The 20,529-nt window shown below is 51.1% G+C and overlaps 1 protein-coding gene across 2 annotated transcripts in view; it reads right to left on the reverse strand.

Annotated features, from left to right (window-relative positions):
• The window catches only part of GNAO1 (G protein subunit alpha o1), a 134,929-nt gene that overhangs the window by 84,487 nt on the left and 29,913 nt on the right, over positions 1 to 20,529 (reverse strand). For both annotated transcript variants that reach the window (XM_035336429.1, XM_035336430.1), the window contains exon 3: positions 7,440 to 7,581. In XM_035336429.1, the coding sequence (XP_035192320.1) occupies positions 7,440 to 7,581 (142 nt within the window). The remainder of the gene's footprint in view (positions 1 to 7,439; positions 7,582 to 20,529) is intronic.

Below are 20,529 nucleotides of genomic sequence, written 5' to 3' on the forward strand. Positions count from 1 at the left end.
TGTAGTCCAGCCACACTCTGCCTTCTCCCTGCCTTCTTTCCCTTTCCCCACCACAAAACAATGCCCTGAAGACACCACTTGACCCAACTTGAGGAATCGCACAGGAAATGCTTCCACTTGTAGCAGCTTCAGAGCCCTGAATGGCGCGCACAGCTCCCACAGACCTCTCCCTGCCGTAACCTCAGCCCCCTCCAGCCCCTCTTGGAGGCTCCTGGAGGCAGAGCCCAGGAGCTGCGAGGAAGCCCCCTGGCAGGCAGCGAGGACATTTTCACCCTCCTGGGGCCTCCACTTCAGTTGTGCTTTTCTGCCCCATCTTTCTGAATGACTCCTCTTTTGTGTCGCCCCATCGTGACCCCCTCCAGGGGCTCTCGGAGGAGCCATCTCCAACCAGCACCCTGTGGAAACAGAAGGCAGCGCCACGCCGCCCCTTAAACCCAACGCCTGTGTCACAGTCCCGCGGCTCCTGCAGCCTCTCCGGTGTGACGAGTGCTTCCCTGCCACATAACCTCAGTGGCAGCATTAACTGCGGCTGCATTTGAATAACAAATCTCACAAGCGAAGGCTGGCAGCCCTCCTTCCAAGGGAACAGGTTTTTTTTTTCCCCTTCTTTTCAAACTAAAAATACTCCCTGCATCATCCAAAAAAGCCCTATCAAACACACAAAGCTCGTGGGGGAAAAATACATCACCCTCTTGGTGAAAAGAGAGAGCCTGCAGGCAAGGAACGGGAACAAGCAGCCTCCCTACAGCATGGGCTCGGCGTTTCCACAGGGGGACGGGGATGCTGTACAGCACTGGGGGCACAGGGCTCCTTCTCAATTACACCCAACAGAGCATTGGTGTTCTTCACTACCCAGAAATCAAGCCTAAAATGGCAGCTGAAAGCAGAAGCACCAGAAATGAAACAGCTCCATGGGCTTGCACCTGAAGACTTCGTGTTTGCACCAGCCAGGGACCAAACAACACCGGGCGACTCCACCTGATTGTTTTCTCCTGCTGGCTAGCTGAAGAAGAAGGCAATACTTACAATTTAGAAAACACCTTTTGGGGATTTCTTATTTTTATTCTCCCACACAAATGTCCTCAGGCCACTCTTAGCCCTCCACATTTTAATTCCCAAAGGGCTGGGTGGCCCTTCGAGAGCTGATGGCATGGACCGAAGAGGGGAAGTACTACATGTCCAAGCCTGTGTCCGGCTGGAATTCCCTTTCCTGGCATCTCTGACCACTGCCTTGTCCTCTCACTGTCTCACTGTATATCCCTGGGAAGACTCGGGCACCCTCTCCTTTAAAACCCTCTCTAGGTGGTGAAAGATGTGATTAGATGCAATCTAGAGGATGGCGTTGGAGTTAGACAACTGTGGTCTCTTTCTTATCAGCGATCCCCTGAGACGTCTCTTTCCCTGTTTTTCTTCAAAAGAAAATTAAAAGGCTAATTTTAATTGATGGCATCTGTTCTGGTCACTGGTTTGATAGTATGAGCCACAAAGCTAAGCTGAGATTGGAATGCAGCATGGGAGGAAGTGTCAGCAGTGTGCAGTGCCTGGCTGATGCCAAGCGCTCACCAAAGAAACAGATCTGAATGGCATTTTGAGGTGTGATTGCATCAATTCTTCTCATCTGCCTCACTTAGACAGGATGCTGAAGTGGATCAAAACACTTTTTTTCCCCCTAGAAATGTGTTTCTTAGGAACAGGTTTCCAAGTGCAGAGGGATTGGCAGAAGGGGTGAACACCTACCACGTCCCGTCCCCCGACTGCTGCCCATTCACCACCACTGCGCCAGCCCACGGCTTCAGGGAGACTCCAAAAAGACCCGGTGTTTACTTTTGCGTGAGGATGAGCACGTTGCCGTGACAACACCACAGATATTATCCCGAAGCAGGCCCCAAACCCTCGCAGCGAGCGCTCAGCAAGGCGGCGCCTTCCCCGCCATGCACGTTTCCAACTCGCTACGCGACTGCCGCCCACACCCCCTGCCTCCTGCCGGCTCCATTTCACAAGGCCTTTTTTCACTCTTGAGGAATTTTAACTAAAAATACGCATGCTGGGCCACGCTGGGGAAGCAAAGGGGAAAGGCAGTTTTGGTTTCTAGGGCTCTGGTGGTGATCATCTTGTAGGGGCAGGGAGCTTGGTTGATACTGCTGCTGGGGGTAGCAGTTTCTTGCTTGCCCCGAGCACCTGGCTGTTTGCTCTGCCATTACAGCTTCCAGGCTATTTCAGCTCGAGTCCCCATCCCTCCCCTTCTCCTCAGAGCTGGTCTCACCACCCTCCCTCACAAACTCGGGATTTCTCCCCCTGTCAGTGGCAGAGCGGGGTTCTGACTCTCGTTTATTGCTAGAACTGCCGCCCTATAAATAGGAGCAAGGCGGGCGCTGCCAGCCCTAAGGTCACATTTCAGCCATGAATGAATTGCCAGTTTTCTACTGTAATTACCCAGGTTGGAACGGAGGGCAGACTGACAAACTTAGCCTAAGTAAACTCTACACAAAGACTTGGCAACCTCCACCTCTGCAACCTGCTTATTTAATTGGAGGGCTCTTCTAGGCCAAACTCTGTCTGCGAGAGCGACCCGGGATGTGTTTGTAGCCATGGTACAAGCTTATTTTGTCTCCACTCTAAATGCTCTCTATTCGTAGCATGACTACAGGGAAACAGACACGGTTCTGGGGCGATCCTTCTTGCTCTACGAAGAGCACCACGGATCATGACTGGATGGCCACGACTCAGCCTGGCAGCAGCGCAGAGCCAAGCCGTGCTGCTGCAGCAAAGCAAAGCGAAGTAAAGCAAAGCGATGCAAAGCGAAGCAAAGCAAAGTGAAGCAAAGCAAAGAGAAGCAAAGCAAAGTGAAGTGAAGCAAAGCAAAGCAAGGTCTCCCAGGTCCAGCCACGTGTCTCTGCTGGTACGGCTGGGCTCCAGCAGTGATGAGTGGGTCTGACCCCGTAAGAGGCAGAGGGAAGCCATGGAAATAGACGGCTTCAGGCTCTTTTGGTGCAAAGGGCTGTCATAAACTGTCTAGATACTCTGCTATGATTTTACTGTGGTCATTTACTACGGCAAGATTTTGTATTTTCAGGGGCTCAAGGGACTGGTAGGGGGCGAAGGAGGAAAATACATCAGAGGGATATGGAAGACAGAGCTTCTGGCTACAGAGCCTCCAGCAGAGCTTGCACTGGGCTTTGTGCTCTCTTTCTTTCTCCCCACCCTCGTTTTGCAGTACTGATTCCCAATACATGGGCCACCTCAGCCAACAACAACAAGCCTGCCTTGAATGAGCCAACCATCTCCCCGGCAACAAGGCAGGCTGCAAAAATAACAAGTGCTTTCCTTTTCGTTTCATTTTTCCCACTCTCGAGAAGTGCCCTGCCTTTTATTTGTCCCCGCTGCTCAAAAACGTGAATGACGGTAGCTAAAATGCACCTCGTGGAGGGACAAAGAGGGGGCGAGCGAGAAAGCTGGCTTTGGCCTTAATGGAGGAACCCGACAGATCTTTAGGCGTTGGTGAAGGACAGGCTGAAGCATTTGCCTGGTGCTGTTCCAGCGGTGAGCCCATCAAACCCAGCACCGCAGGAACGAGCTCTGCATGCTGTAGGGCATGCAACAAGCAAGCAGGCTTCAGCTGCTGCTGGACATCGAGGCGAACGCTGACGACCAGGCACAATTAACACTTCGGTTACATTCCCATCGCTGACACCGGCTGTCTGGGCGCAGGCTGGGGGCAGCTCCAGCACGCATGGCCCCCTGTGACAGCCAGCTCAGCTGGGTTGTTTGATTGCTTTAAACAGATTAAAAATGAACCACTTCTTTATTTTTTTACATTACTAACTGGTATTTTAAAATGTCACACCTATATGTCTCTCTTTAGCTCCACAGCACAGGAGTTAGACGTTGTATAAAACATAAGGCCGCCGCAGACACATTTTGCTACAAAGCCTGAAAAAAAAAATCCCCGTAGAAAATTTTTAACACTTCAGCCGCTTTGTAGTTTTTCCTTTCATAGCTAAAGCAGAGACATTTCCAGACTCCCACTGGGAAAAAAAATCAATTTTAAGGCCATTTCCTGCCACCTCCCAAACCCCGGGCCTGTGAACCTGCCACCACCTCAGGTGTTTGTATCTGATCCCTGCGACTGACACTGGGATTCTCTGTTGAGTAATTACAGAATGATTTCAGCCTATTTCTGTCTGGCTTATGCTAATATCAACACCCTCTGCAGCTGGTTTTGTAGGCTTTGTGGATTCATTTGCTCTGTGCTAGGCAGGGCGGCAGGACGGGGTGCCGATGACCCAGAAGCTGAGGGACACCTCCAGGCCTCCCGCAGGCCCTGTCTCCTCAGGGACTGCTCCTTCCACCCCGTCTGCTCGTGGCATGTGGCAAGGTTTGTGGCACTGCACTGACACAGCTTTTGTGGAGTTTCAGATGGACCCTGTGGGCTGTGCACCAGTGGCAACGTGACGTGTGATGGCAGGATGTGCTCCATCTGCCCGCACAGGGTAAGGAACGAGGGCCCGGGAGCTGCCTGCAGCCCGTGAACCTTTCACCAGACAGACAGAAGGGCTGAAAGAAAGCCTGTTCCCGGAGCAAGGACCACGTATAAAAGTGAAATCCTACACGCAGACTGTTTTGTCCCTAACCTGGGGACAGGTCCTTATTGGCAGAGCAGGTCAGCGAGACCTGGAGTGTCTGCTTTTTGTGATTCATTTTGTCTTTCTAGCTCATATTTCCTATCTTGATCGCCTTTTGACTGACAGAAGCAAAGAGATTTAGCCTGGACTCTTCCCCCAGCCTTTCACTTCCATTAGACTAAATACTGGAGGCATAATTAAGGGCACCAGAAAAAGGAGATGAGTGAGAGAGGATTTGGTTATTTTACCTCAATGACAAAAGCACAAATCGTCCAACTCACACTTATTACATAGAAGAGGGTGAGGTGGTTTTTTCCCTCGCTCCGAACATTGTCAGCGTGCCATTGTGAAGGAATAAAGGAGGAGATGCATCTCCCATGAAGTCTGGGGGGGTAAAGCTGTAACAGCCAAACAGGGCCTGGAGAAAACCTGTCCCGGGGCCATGTCCCCTCCTTCCCTACTGCTGAACAGGGGTTGGAGCAGCCCAGCTCCAGCTCCCCTCTGCTGAAGCCCGTTCTCCTGGGGGCTTAAGTGATGAGCAGGGAAAATCCCCCACAAAAAGATTTGCGTTGGAACCCCTTGGCCAGGAATGACTTTTAAAATAGAAAAGCTCTGCTTGAACAGGGATGAGCTGTGTAGCATAATACTCAACAAATCGCCTGGTTAATGGCCTCTGTTTATAGCAGCTGTGTATTAATAACAAAAGCAGGGGAGCAGAAGCCATGCCTTTCTTTGCAAGATTAAAATAAATAGTATTTCCTACTAATACCAGCAACTTTCTGCGGAGGTTGACTAAGAGAAAGGAGCAAGTGGAAGCCTACAGCCCGAGAGGCCATTTCTTGGTTTCTTTCCCTTCCATCTGCTGCTGGATGAAGGAGTGTTAAGTCTACGAAGGGAAAAGACATTCTGAGTCACCCCCTCCCGGGCTGCTGGGGGTTGATAGTGAAGATCTGAAGATCTGTACTGCCATAAAGCTTAAGTTGAAACACAAGTGGTTCGTGCCTGATATATGGCGAAACATCATGGGGACACTGAAACGGTGGCGCAGGCTGCCCAAAGAGGCTGTGCAGTCTCCGTTCTTGGGGGATTTCAGACCCGACTGGATAAAGCCCTGAGCAACCTTGGGTTGACCTCAGAGCTTACCTTGCCTGCTCAGGAGCTTGGGCCAGATGCCTCCTGAGGTCCTCTCTAGCCTGAGTTCCCGTATGATCCTAGGAACATTTGGCAACTTTTCCGTAGGAATATGAATGGACGTGACATTTCATGCAGCCCAGAACTCCATCTCTCGTTCCTGGCAGCCCTGATAACAGCTCTCCCCCTCCATGCCCCCTGCTTTGCCAGGCCTGACACTGAAGCAATGCTGAGTTTCCCTCCTTAGAATTAGGGCTGCAGGCATTACAAAAAGAAAAGAAAATTTACAATTTAAAGCTGTCTGCCACAGACTGTTTATCAGACATGGAGAATGATTTGTTTCTGTTTTCCTGGACATAGGTTTTTAGCTGAGACAAGATACGTTGCCTTGCTGAGAGCTGAGTCACTGAGTAATCAACAGATTAATGTAGTCAGTTTGAAAGCCATCAGCATTAGTTCTCGGCAAGCTCACAAGAACTCCATTATTGTATCATCACTACATTTGGGATGGAAAAGTCTCCAGGATTTAGAGTTCCTGTGGGAAAAATCCCTAGATGCAAAGAAATCCAAATGCCCCTTTGCGACTGGGAGAAATAAAGTACCTCTTTATACAGTAACACCACAGCAGGATTTTGGCATCCTTTCCACTGAATGCTTTTATTATCAACCCTTAGATAAGGAGTTTGGGGTATGTAATACATCTGTCATTTGATAGCTACCTAAAAATAGTTATGATAAACTCAGTGGCACACAGGACTTTGCCTCTACCAGGTCTTTCATCTGAAATTATTTTATTTCCAGTGAAACCAAGTAGTTTTACTTTCTGCAAAAATAGTGGTCTTGACTTCCCTAGGGCTCTGTGTTTCTTCATGTGGGCTTGCTTTGATCCACAAAGGCAAAAAGGAAAGACAGAGGATGGCAGAGTCACCTGGCAAAGGAGCCATGGTTTAAAAATAGAGAGCTGGTTAAAGTAACAACAGAGGAGCAACTGCAGAAGGACAGGCTAGCTTAGGTGTGTGGCCTGAGAAGACTGCCAGCCATCAAATTGTTATTCAGGCAGAAACACACCAACGCTGCTACCCAAGACCCTGTCTGTAATAACCTCACTGGATCAATACACCTTCCTGTTTGCAAGCGAAACTGCTGCTTGGGCACGCTTGAATGGGGGGACGTGAGTAAAAGCCAGTCAAGCCCCTGCAAAAGTGCAGTTCATCCTAAAAGCCTTCTTCCATTAACAGGCCGGTGGAAGGGATCTGACGAACAGCAAGACTTCTCCCTGAGACATCACTTCTTGCAGCTCAGTATCCAGCACACGCGCAGTAGGTAGGACGCATCTCAGTGTTTCCCCTGGCCTGTCAGTACCTCTCCCTAGGCTGTCCCGAGATGAACAGAATTATTTTTAGGTGGCCTGGCCAGTGCCAGGGCAGGAGAGATTGTGGCTGTTGTGACATAGAGGGCCCCAGGGCCACGCTTCCTAACTTAGCAGGTATGTCACGTGCAATTGCACCTATGCACCTATTTGATACACAAACCGCATGCAATAGGCAAAAAACCAGCCATGTGAATCTTTCCCCCTCCCTCCTTTTCCCTCCAAGACATTCAGATCATGCTAACACATCCTGTTTGTGCTCTGGAGCATCCAGGCACTCTGCAGCCTGTACACAAGCAGTGGTGACTGTAACTCACCCGTCGTTCCTTATCTCCATACTCGATGCCCAAGGTATCCATGGCACGCACAATAGCTGCCAGTGACTGTATAGTGTTGCTGTAGACCACTGGCTTGTACTGCTTCACGTCTTCTCCAGAGAAGCCATCCTCGTGGATGATCCTGAAGAAAAAGCAAAGGACAAAAACCTGTTGAGAATGGCATTTCAGTGGGGGAAACATTGCAAACAGAGCTGTGCTCCTTTGAAGAGCACATCTGCCAGCCTGATCCAGTTAATTTAGGCAGCACTTCTTTTTAAACCTCTCTGCTTGTTCACCACGAGGGCACCTGAGCCCATCCCTTCTGCTCTCTGTTGAGGTCTGGTGTGGAGTCGTGCAGTCAGCGCCGCATCCTGACTTAGAGCCTGGGCAGCCCCCTGTTCGCATCTGTGCTGGTCCCCAGGAGGAGGTTTCCAGTCCCAGCTTATCTTTCCTGTCCAGGTCTACGGAAATACGCTCACTGCTTGCGATGACCACCAGATCAGATCTTAAAGGTGACAGAAAACCTTAAGTCCTGGCTGGTCCTTTTCATAGTAACTCCTGGGGTGCCTACAAAAGGAATGCGAGCTGAAATCCCCTGTATGCACACGGACACAGGCATGGATAAAGGAAGAGATTTAGCTGTGTAGCACACCAAGTGCTTACAGCCCTTCACACATCCTTCCCAAGCCGTGCTGGGAGTTTCTGGGCTGCTTGCAAAAGGCAATATCTGAAGGAGTGAGACCCTGCCATGGCCCTGTGCCCGGGGGCCAGCATCACAGTGCTCCTCCCAGCCCAGATCCTCTTCGGAGGCCTGTAACAGGACACAAAACCCCATCCCTGCGTTTCATCGCAGAGCGCTGCGACAGGCTGGGCAGGAGACTGGTCCCTGTGATTTCTCCATCTCTCAGTAACTCGAGAGCTACGGCAGGGTGTGTGCAGAGAACAGCTCGCGTTCCCGGAGCTAACTGAGTTTGACAACAATTCTTCCCAGTGAAGACATAAGTTATGATCCCGTCTCTTAAATACTAGCAGAGAAGATGATCCGCTTAGCCCAAATGCACTCCTTCCTTGCTCAGCCTCAGGTCTCACTGGACAACAGATAAGATCTGGTAACAGATTTGCCACTGATAAAACCAAGCAGCCTGTCCATAATAGGACTTTTTTTTTTTTTTTTCATTTTTTCTTTTCTTTTTTTTTTTTTGCTGCATCACAAACCAAGGTCCTGACCAACGCTGGCATCTCCCCCCGGGAGAGGGAGGTCTAGCAGGGATCGTATGTGAGCTCGCAATGGATACAGCGCCAGGGTGGCAGCGGAGAACGGGGCCGGCTGCCAGCCTCGTGTTACTGCTGGATGGCTACACCCAGAGCAGGCTGACACAAACACGCTGACCAAGGCACAGCTCCACTTCCCACGACGCGAAGCTCACGGGAAGGTGTTTTAAGGCAAGCGGCTGACCCTCTGCCCTCCCCAGCACAACGCTGAACACCGGCCTCCTGGGAGGGCTCGCTCCAACACACCTTGAGTCCTGCAGAAATACGGCTACACGCAGAGGCGGGCCACGACGGGGCAGCTCAAATTAACAGTGCAGGGCACTTTTAAGCTGCTGATCTGAGTATCTGGGCAGAGACCCCATTTAGAGCTAGTCTGGATTTTTAAGAAGACGTACGGACAGCAGCATGACTCCTGCTTTGTGGCTTGTGTCTGGTGTGCACCCAGTGCTCACGTCTGGGTAACGGGGAAGGAGCGGGGCTGCAGAGCCGGCTGTCAGCACCGCATCGCACGGATCATTTAATGTTACCCAGACAAGCTGCTGAACTGCTGGGAAATGCATTTTGCCAGAAGTTGCAGTCAAACCTGAAGAGTTATAGCTGGCATAAAGCACAGGAACCTGAATTCAGCCTGTACAGCACCAGTTCCCCCAGCTAGCGACACGGCAGCCACAGACCCCGCGGAGCAGGGGTCCTGCGGGAGGCAGGAGGGTGGTTAGCAACAGCATCTCCTGAAATAATTCATTCCTTTTAGCTCCTCGGTTTGGGGCGGGATTTGGGGGCAGGGGCACTGAATGCTGGTCTGGGCAACGAAGAGAAGGGAACAGAGGAATATGAAAGGGGTGAGAAGAGGAACAGGCATAAGGAGCAGTGTAAGGGCTGCAGGAGGATGCAGGGGAGACGTCCAGCTGTTCTGCTGCGCTGGTGGAAGGGGCACAAGGAAAACCTTGGGCTGGTTTGGGTTCGGCCTGTCACCAGCAGGCATCAGCTAGGGAGGCATAACACAAAAACAGGGCTAAGCAGGAAGAGGTGAGCTCTGCCCTCCTTTAAAACATCACCATCCCCGTGCCATGAAGTTGTTGCCCAACACTTTCATCTCTAAGTGCAAAACCTCGGCGTTTCCAAACCCTCCAAAGCAGTGAGCCCCCTGCCACGTAGAGGTAGAGTTAAGCGATGGAGAACGGCTCCGGCGTCCCTCAGCTAACATCCTGCTGACAGGGCAGCACGTTGACATCCTTCAGAGCACGGACATAAAAGCGTTGCTTTTAAACGGGGCATAAAAGAACACGGAGGAAAAAAAAAACCGATTGTTCTTCTGTGAAATTTCTCTGGGAAGGCAGCCACCGCGACTGAAAGCAGCGCTGCAGATGCCAGTATTGAAGTTTTGCTGTAGGAAGTACCTACGGATTAATCAATCACGCCGTTAGCACATTACCTAAGATTTGAGCGAGCAAATCCCCACTGACTAGTGCTGTTCCAAAGGCTGCTAGGACACTGTGAACTGGTTTATTGTCCTATATGCTTTCAGCAAAACGTTTCCCTTCTTGCTCGCCTTGCTGAGCTGCTCGCTGAACCCTTCTGGCAGCCCCTTCCGTGGTTCTTTGGGAATGTTCCTGCTGCCACTCACCCCGTTGGGATGTGCCTGCAGGACGGCTGCTGTGCTTCATGTTATGGGGACAGACCCTCACGACGTTACCTCTAAAGCTCCAGCACCGCCTGGGAGGTACGCTGCTAGGGGAACAGCCCCAGGACACAAGCAGCAGTGGGTTTCGGATCCCACAGTCAGCTGTGGCCATTAGAAATGCAAAGCGTGTAGGAACGAATAGAAGCGAGCAGCGTGTCAAGGCTGGGGAGCCTTTAAAGATTCAGGCAGGGTGGGCTAGTCCTTAAGCAACTTGCACACTCATGGGAACAGAGGGTTTTCAGCACTAAAAAGTTGAGTCCTGATTTCCAAAGGGCTTGTATTTCTTTCTGTCTGAAATCCATACTCTGCCCCGCTGGAGCTGGTTCTTCCCAGCACAGAGGAAGAAAAGGGATTTAAGAGGATCCCGGGGGTTGCGGAGGGGGGGGGACACAATGCTGTAATTTTTTAAAGCGATTCTGAGCAATTAAAAAGCCATTTCATTCAGCGAGTGATTAATGAAATGCCGTGCTCTGAATGGGATGGCGCGAGACAACTGAAACAAGCCGATTGCCTACTGTACCTATTAATGCCTGCTTCCTGCCCATCAGCCTCCAACACAAAGCCCGTGTGCTTGCGTCTTCCATTGTCATGTTCGTTTCAGGGTGGCGTTAACAGACAGGTATTTGCTGAGGAAAAGGGCTCTGCTGCAGAGCAGATCCTTCTGCCATCCCCCAGCAAGTCATTAATCCTGAAGAAGTGCCCAGTGCCTCGGTGATTATTGCTTAATTACAAAATAAATGAAATACTTGGAAACAGAGGTTGCATTCTGCGTAGCAGCTCGCTTTGGCTTCCATTCAACAAAGCACTTACGTGCCTCCAGCCTTTCGCTTAAAAATTGAGCGTATTAAAAAAGCAAAGCCCCGGATCACTCCGTCGCATGTCCCCACTGCCACGCAGTGCCCCGGCCCTCGGGAAATGGTTTTCTGAGCGAAACACACCATGGCTCCAACTCAGTAGGGCTGGGTCTCAACCTTCGGGCTGATCCCAGCTTACCCAGGTCAGTCCTGGGAGAATACTTGTCTGTCTGTCCCCGAAACCTCCCTGCCAGACCCCTGGCTCCTCTGCTCTGCCCCCAAACCGCTGCTACCCTGTACTCCAGGAGGGAGCAGTGCTACCCACCCGTTTTTATGTCAGATGTGGGGCAGCTTTATCTAGGCTGTTCCTCCAGGTCACTTCATGAAAGTCAGGCGGGACCCTTCCCAGAATGTAGACATGGCATCAACTGTTCCTTCCAAGGAAGGAAATGAGATTAACTTAACATGCCTCGTTTTTTGAACAAGCCAAGCTGGATGTCCCCCATCTCCCTTTGTATCTCCTAGGTGCTTACAAACTGTTTGATAGTTCAGCTGCTTTGAAAACTTCTAGAAGTCGACTCGTCTGTATCTCTTTTACTCCTCTTTTCTCCCTCTACATTTGAAGACAAGCACCATGCCTGCCTTTTTCCTGTCTCATTTCCAGTGCTCACCCTCAAGGAGAAGTGATCAGCCATCAGCAGCGGAGCTGCTGCCAACACCTCTGCTCCCCGTTCTTCAGCATGCTCCATCCTTTACGTAGCTTTGCATGCAGGCAGCTCCTCCGGTCTGACACAGCCCCGCTCACCTCCTGGACTTTCTTACTGCTCCAAAGCCTCCAGCCAAAGCCTCTGAAATGTTTCCCAAATTCAGGGAACCTTGTGTGGCTTCGAGCTGTCGGCAGCGCTGTGAAAGACGTACGTGGAGACTTCCAATTACCTAGCAGAGACAATAAATCCCATACTGTTCCCGTTCTACCTAAGATGATTTACTTTCAATCAGCAAGATGTTTCCAGCCGAATGAAGTTTTTCCGTATCAATGCACATCTCTGAAACCACAGTGATTTGCTTGAATACAACTGGGCACGCCAGCGCCAGGAGATGATTACACCAGAAGCGTACTGCGAGCAAACACCTCGCAAATGAACGGCCCGGTTCCTGTAAAAGCAGTCCTTGCTCCTCACCTTCATCTTAACAAATTAAGGGACTTGAAGGCCGCTGCACAGCTTTTGGACGGAGATGAATTTCTCCTCCCAGGGCTTTGGGAAGCTGCGGGTGCAGGGAGGGAAGACGCTGAGCACCGCAGCTCAGCCGCAGCCTGGGTGGCTCGGGATTGTCCTCTACATCCTCAGCAGCCCAGGGGAGCTTGCAAATGCACCCTGAGATCCTGCAAGGAAAAACTCCAAAACCTCTGTGGGCTTTGCTTGCAAACAGGAAGAAATAAGCATGCAAAAAACCTTGCTTAAATATGCAGGGATGGGAAGCGGCTGATCAAATTTTGCTGGAAAATTTTCTGCCAGACGTAATCAGTTATTTTTTAAAATTATTTTTAGCTCGATGCGAGGCTAAAAAGTTTGTTTATGGGAGAGTTCTGAAGCTAAATTCCAGTGATTTTGTTCTCACTCGTTTAATAGCTTGAAATGCGATTAAAAACTCCTGGATTATGTTAAACTAAATCAACGCAGATGCCCATGACCTTGTGTTTCGAAGGCTGCAAAAGCCCCGTTCAGACCTTCGCAACAGGGTGAAAACCTCTCAAAACTCTCTGACTTCTTCTGCTTGGGCTGTGCTTGAATGACACATCGTACATCCTATTCCTGCAAGAAATTCGCCGAGGCAGAGATTAAGATGCCTGCTTTTTGCACAGAAAAACAACTTCCTTAGTCAGGGTGACCTGGAAGTCGCAGACGGAGCTCATTTTAAAGAGTTTAACATTTTCAACCTGGATTTTTAACGCCCATCCAAGAAATACAGATGGAGCCCCGTGACAGAACCCCAGCTGGGGGAAATCTCCTTCTTGGAGGAAATACCTTTGGGTCACTCAAAACTGAATTCCTACCACCAAAGTATTTCTTGCACGCAAAAATGTTATTGTAACTGACCAGCTGGTTCCTGTTAAAAAATAAGCAAATCCATCAGGGGATTGAAATATGCTGCCAGAATCTACGGCCCTGGACACGTTTGAGTTAATCCCTTCAGATGAACCGCAAAAGCTTCATGGACCTGTACCGGGCAGCAGCATTCTTGCTCCTTTAAGGCAAAATTTGTGTCCAATATCAACGCGTGTAAGTGACTCTAATGCCTTCACGACGTCTACCTAAAGCTAGCCGTGTGCTTCTGTACCTTAACTGCTGGCCAAAACCTAAAGTTGATGTTGCAAGAAACTCTCTCATGTGCCCACTCAGATTGGATGTTGCTACTACCTTACTTTTGCCTGTAGACGAACTGCTGTTGAGCTAGCTTCCAGGAAGGTAGGGGCCAGACCCTGATCTACCGGAAAGCCTTTCCTTTCAGCTTGTTTTCAGGTGTACAAAACATGCAGAATACTCTTCATTCCCAGTTTAATACAGACCAGAACTAGAAACAAGCACACTAAAGGGCCCTGCCAACATGGTGCTGCGTCCCTGAGGTCCTATGGCTTTTCTGAAGCAGCTCTTAGTCGGATTATTTCCTGAGGTCTGCATTAATGCTTCATTTTGGCTCTGGGATACCTTGAGGGGGTTCCTGGGCCGTGTTCTCAGTTCCCTGCCACGTGTCCTTCACCGGGTGGTGTTTTTTGCACCATGCTTTTGGGATGCACCAACGACCCTTCCTTTGCTTGCTCCATGAGGCTGTTTCAGTATTGCCACTCCCTCGCAGGAGGCAGGGCAGAGAAATGCTCTATTTTTAACAGTGTGTATACAAAATAAGAGTGTAAATAGTCTACTGCATCCCGAAAGCAACAAAATGCTGATGATAAATGGAAGACGCCACTATGCTGTTTCACCAGAAGGCAACGCCGAGCAGGCAGGGCACGGCCAGCTGGTGCACGACTGGTCCTGCCAGACCTGAGAGGAACGTGGCCGCCCTCTGGCACTTAACAACACAGAGCCAGGAAAAGGAAGCACCCTGGGGAACAAGCAGCACCCACACCAAGCCAGCCTCATTGTGCCCAGGGGCAGCAAAGAGCGTGGCTATACTTGCACAATTCACCCTACTGATAGCACTCTTGGTGCAGACACCAAGGGGAAGACCCCAGCAGCGATGGTGGAACCCTACCCCACATTTAGAGCATCTCTTTTGACCTCCTGTAATTCAGTGTTGCCCCTTAACATATTTACCCCATTTCCAAAAGGCAAACGATGCTGGCGGTGGTTCCTTTGTGCACGCCGAGGACAGGTCCCCAGCACCGTGACCAGCATCACGGCGCCGCTCCAGGGCAGAACCTGACCTCAGCCCTTTCTTGGCAGCACGCAGACGGGTGGGTGCTGCTGGGATGTGTCAGAGGAGAAAATCCACCCCACCGCTAATATAGAAGAAGCATGAATCTCTCCTCCTTGCTGCCTGAAATCACTTTTGTATGCTGCCAAAAGCCAAACTAAAAACCTGCCCAAATGGGAAGGAAAAACAGCAAGGAGGGATGCAGGCGAGGCTCTCCTCGCCCAGCCCCGAGCATGGAGCAGGCCTGGGATTTATGTAAGGTCAGGGCACTGGCACGGTTTGGTTTCAGTGAAATTTGGAGTTGTGTAACTTTGCTAACATGCCCTCTCCGGGGGCCTTTAATATCAAGATCAAATACTGACTACCCTCCATGCACCTAATTAGCTGTAATATGCATCCTGCTCTGCTCAGTACGAACAGCGAAGAAACACAGTCAAAAACCATTAGCTCAGGCTTTTTTTTGATTAAAAAAGGACAGCTGGACAGCACACAGTCCTGCAGCAGCGTGTGCGTTAGATGAGATTGCATTTTTCTGGGGAAAACGCCTTGGGGCCAGGAGGGTTTCAAATAGCACCAGTGGAGGCTGACGGCCGCGCTCGTCTTCTTGGTGCGCTCCCAAATAAAAATGCAGCGAGGGAAGAAGGGTTCCTGCTCGCAGTGTTGCTTTCTGGTCCCATGCAACGGGCTACGTTGTCAATCTACTTTGTCCACGCTCTGCCTGGGACCAATGAGATCCCCCGGGGAAAAAAATCCAGCGGGCCGGTGATGACCCACATGCGCGAATTCTCATTAATTCCTCGGTCGTGTTACATAAGGTCATTTTGTTGAATTAAAATTATTGGGATTAATCCTCTTAAATGTTCTCTTAGATGCACGGGGGATCCAACCGCAGCTGGATCATCCCGCAGCTGGTTCTAGAAAGTCAAAACAGTGTTTTAAAGCCCCGTAATGGTTTTGTTAAATTCATCCCCCGAACAAGGACACAAAGCAGCTTTTTATGGCCTTTTTAGATCACTTACAACTTCTGTAAGCTGTCATTAACTATCATCAGAGCCTGAAAAATGAGGCAAATGGGTTCAATGTCAGTTTTACTGCCCAAACCTAAATAATATTTTTGGTTTCCCATCTGCCTCATCTGAAGTGTTTTGATAGCTGGAAGGTGACTTTGCCTTTCAAACCCTTTTCAGATTCTGGTCTCCATAACCAAACACCCTGCGGACAACGGAGGAAACGGGAGAAGCATTCAGCCTCTTTATCTGCCCATGGAGTCCATCCTCACGATCAAGTAACACCACCAAATCCCACAACAAAAATAAAGCATGTTGCATATTTTGCCCAGCTGCCCAGAGCCTGCAGTTCACCAGTGCTCGATTCTCTCCGCCCATCTGTGACGGGTCTGGTAGGATATATGTGGTTCTCCACGAAACAAACCCCGCTTTCCGAAGCCCCCCCAGTCTACCAAAATCCCCTGGGATTCAAAGCTACTCCCCCCGTGCCTAGGGCTGATCTTGCAGAGCTGAAACATTTGTGTGTGTCGTAGCCGTGCTGCTGCTCATTAGGAATCATGTGCTGCCATGAAAACGCTAAGCTAAAATAAAAATGTGCTTTAAAGCAGCTTTGCTTTTTTGGGCTCTCAAACCTTGCAGCGACTGTCTTTCTGAAGCCCTGGCTGATGGCTTTGATCAGCTCTGGTAGCAGATCTTTGTTTTTCAGTGCGTTTGGTGCTTTAACATGCTGGGCTGAGAAGGAATCGATTCCGGCAGGAGTGCTTCTGCCTTGCACCCTGTCCCTCCTCCCTGGCATGATTACAGCTCAGGGGCTCCATCTCCGAGCGCTGCGCTTGCCAGGAGCCCCCAGGAGTGCCGTGGAGCTGACGTGAGCCTCTGCTGATCCCAGCTCCTCGAGTGACGGCGTCCCCAGCTCTGCAGCCTGCTCCCTTGCCATTGGGGAGACACTCGAGCAGCACACCCCATGGATCACGTGTCGAGGGAGAGGAGCTGACTGCCGGCAGAAACTCCCCAAAGGCTGCAATGGATCTGCCACTGCTGGAAAATTTCACAGTGAACATGGGGCAGATGTGATAAAAGTCCTGGGCAAAGGAACGGCCATTTGGCCTCTGGCAGCAGAAAGCCACATCTCATCTGCGTAATGGCAGTTTTTCTTGCAACGTGGATGCAGTTTCTGCTGCAGAGATAAGGACATGGGGAATGCCATGTCCTGCAGAGCCACTGCTCGGTCTGCTCCATGCTCTGACACTTCCCAGGCTGAAGAGTTTGAGCCGAAACGTGGCTCAGATTCGGCATTTTAGGATTCCACCTATGCGGTTATAAGGCTTTGCAGCAGGAAGGAGGTATGTTGCGCTCGTAATTAATGACATGCATTTGGATATATTTACATCGTAACTTTCCACACTTGTACTTGGAGCACAGGTTATCTGAAGGGAAGACAAATGCACAGCCTTTCCCTGACACCTGCCGCAAGTATTCAGTCAAACAACATGAACCTTTTAGTTCTCACCTGCAGCTGAGGCATAGAAAACACCAGCAGGGGACAAGTCCTGGACCGGTCCAACTCTGCACACGCACCCAGAGAGGGGCCCTGCCTCTGCTCTACATCCCCCCTGCCACAGCCCTGAGAAACAAGAGGGAAACACAGCCCTGAGAAACAAGCCTTTGCCCAAGGTTTCCCCATCCTTAGTCAAGGAATCCCAACCACTATGGTTTGAGAAAGCATTGGAAGACGTTGGGCATCCTCGGTGCCTTGCGGCATGTCCTGGCACTGAGGGCTCTGCTCTTGGGACTTGCTGCGTGCAGAGGCTCCTCTCCCTCCCTTCTGCCTCCTCATTCTCTCCTCTATCTCCTTTCTTTCTCTTCTGCCTCCTCTCCATCTCCCCAGCCTCCTCTCCCTCTCCTCTGCCTCCTCCCCTCTCCCTGGGCTGCTGCAGCTGCCCCATCGTGGAGCAGGAAGCGCAGCCAGGCGGAGGTGCGTGCCCCGGGGTGGATGGCTGTGAGAACATCGCTCTTCAGGGCACGTGCAGCCCTGCCTGGGGTGCTGCGGGTGCTCATCCTCGAGGAAGATGAGGGTTGCTTGTGTCCCTGCTCTGCGGGAGGCAGCTGGGCTTTGTGACCATATCCAGGAACAGTCCTGTGACTCCAGCTAACTTCCTTCCTACTCTTGGTGGTGGCAGGAGGACGTGGTTCTACCTGGGAGGGTTCCTGTGCAACCAGTGGACCGAGGACTGGCCACGGGCATGCAGCAGAGCAGCTCGGTGGTGTCCTTGGTGGCCACATCAGCCTCATCCAGGTCCCTGTGTGCTCCTAGAGCTCTGTGAGGCTCCTGGCACAGCAGCTCCTGCCAGCGGAGGAGAGGGATTGAGAATTGAGTGACTGGGGTACCCTGGCCAGACACTTCTGCATCTGAAAGCCTGGTGCAGAGCCAGACCGGCACTTAAGTTCTCCTCGCCAGGCCCCAGTCCTGTTAATGGGAGTCCCAGGAGCTCTGCTCTACCAAGAAATCACCCGGAGACTGCTGGGAAGCGAGCCCCTCGGGCCAGCCATCAGAGAGCCCGCTTGGCACCTCTTCCTCCACCCTCTTTCACTGCTTGGTGGCTGCCAGACCCAGGCAGAAGCAGCAAATGCCACGGTACAAGCAGCTCTTACTGGGTGTATGTACCAGTTCTGGCTCAGGAAGCTACCACCGGCTTTCTAGGTGGACACAGCTGTAATGGAGAGCGGCCCCACGCTTAAATTCACGGGTAAATGGGTTTGCCATCGTGCTGGGAAGTGACCACTGTGACAAACATCTCCAAAAACAAGTACGTTCCTCCTCCCACTCTCATCAATCCTTGTCATCCCCCACGTCCTTATCTCTAAGTGCAAAAGTCCTTACTGATTTCATCCACAAATGCCTGTACGTCTTCCCTGGGTGCACCTGCAAGCAGGACGCATCGCAGCTCAAAGTGCCTGAACCTCCTTACGAAGCGTCCAGCTACACTCGGTAAATCTGCCTCGTAATATATTCACTCCGCATCTGATAGTCGGAGTTTAAGCGCGTCCCTAGCATTATTTAACCATCCCTGGTGTAAAACATTCCTGCCTTCTGGAGAGCTTTGATTGGATTCACAGAGGCTGATGCTTAATTAGCTTACACTACTCCGACTCTCTCTTCCCACCCACGTAGTCAGTGCGCTGCTGGCATTTGGATGATGCAACTTTTTGATGGGTAAGTTTTTATATTTCCAGAAAGCATCCTGGAAACTTCAGAGACCTCAAAGCATTTGAGATTTCCGACAGCACAAACCTTCCCCTTCCTCCCTGGCTGCCGCCCAGCATGAGGGACCAGGTTCGGACAGGGACGAGAGCTCTCCATGAGCTCTTTGCCCTGCCTGGGGAAACGGGGCTGCGGTGAGCACGAGGAGGTCTTCGCTCGCTTCCTGGTGACCACGCACGCTGCAGAAGCCTCTATTGCATTTGAGAGGGCAGCACAAACAATTAGAGAACACCTCGTCTGCTCACAGCTCGACGTGAGCCCTAGCAGGTGGTGTCTGCATGTGTCTTGGTGCCCCATGTCCCTCCTTCACCTCCATCCCCGATGACCTTTCAGTGATCTTCAGATAATCTCTCAGGGTCCCTTCCAGCCCCTGACAGTCTGTGTGGCCACAGGGTCTGGTGAGGTGGGCTGCTGGGCCACAGCGCGGAGGAAAAGACAACGCCTAGAATATCTGGGCTTTGGAAACAGATAAGGGAGCTCCGATTTAGCGTTTAATAGCGCTGCTGGCATCCCCTTTAAACGGCGATGATTGTAAATTACTAATATCGATATAACAGATTTACAGCTGACGGGATATGGGGAAATGTGTGATAAAAAGCAGCACCTAATCTATAAGCAGAGGCAATACTGCTGAGTAACCCAAGGCAAACAAGTGGCTCATTAACCAATCAATCGATCGAGTTAAATGCAATAACTCACGCAAAATGCTGCTCGGCCACCCAGGCTGGAAGCCCGGCTGCTCCCTGCACGTGCAGGATGGCCACGGCCCTGGGAAAAGGCTGGAGGGCTGCACACCACTTTCGTCCCTGGTGCTCTGCTCCCTGCTGATGTCTGAGCAAGAGCCTGAGAAAGGGGCAAGGGAATAGGGAGGATGGGAAGGAGATTGATGGAGCGCGGAGGGGTCCCCTGGGAAAACTGTTCTCCAGGGATCCCAGGTGTGGCTGGGGGGCAGCTGCTCTTTCCCTGGCGTCCTGGCCTCTCGGGGACTTCGGTGAGGTGGTACGTGTTGAAACTGATCCCCAAATGCTCCCAGTATCAGGGCATGATGCTAGACTGTTCCTTTCTCTTTATTCCTAAAGCCTGCATTGAAAGCTCCCAGGCAGTGAGGCTTTCACCTCTTCTCCAGGAACAGTGATCCAGTGCAACACATTTCATCATTAGAAATACTTCCTGCTGTCCACTCACAATTTATCTATTGACGAACTCAAATGCAGCTTCCTTAATGTCATTCAAGCAGCTATTTTTAGGACCAGCGTTGCCAGCAGAAATAATAGGCCTGGTGCATTTTTTCCCCCTGCAGAATGAGGCTTCCAAAATTATAGATGGGAGCGCTAACCGAGAGCCAAAAATGCTGTGACGGCGAGGACGTCGGGTCGCAGATCGACACGCTTCTCCCCCCTTGCACACGCAGCTCTGCTGCTGGGCACACCAAGCAGGCACACGTCCTCTGCGGGATCAGTCGTGACCACAGTTGCTGCTTGGTGCTGGAAACTGTCCCTGGCAAGGAAGCGTTTCGTGTTTTTTTATCCCAAAAGAACATTAATCTTTGAGAACTCCTCCCTTGGTTTTATGTGTGGCTCTTTGGACACGATCAGGCCCAGAGGAGCCCTTGGGTTCTTTTGGTTTGTGCGGTGCAGCGATGGACTCGTGCCCGTGG

This window comes from Oxyura jamaicensis, chromosome 11, assembly GCF_011077185.1.
Source record: "Oxyura jamaicensis isolate SHBP4307 breed ruddy duck chromosome 11, BPBGC_Ojam_1.0, whole genome shotgun sequence".
NCBI lineage: Eukaryota > Metazoa > Chordata > Aves > Anseriformes > Anatidae > Oxyura > Oxyura jamaicensis.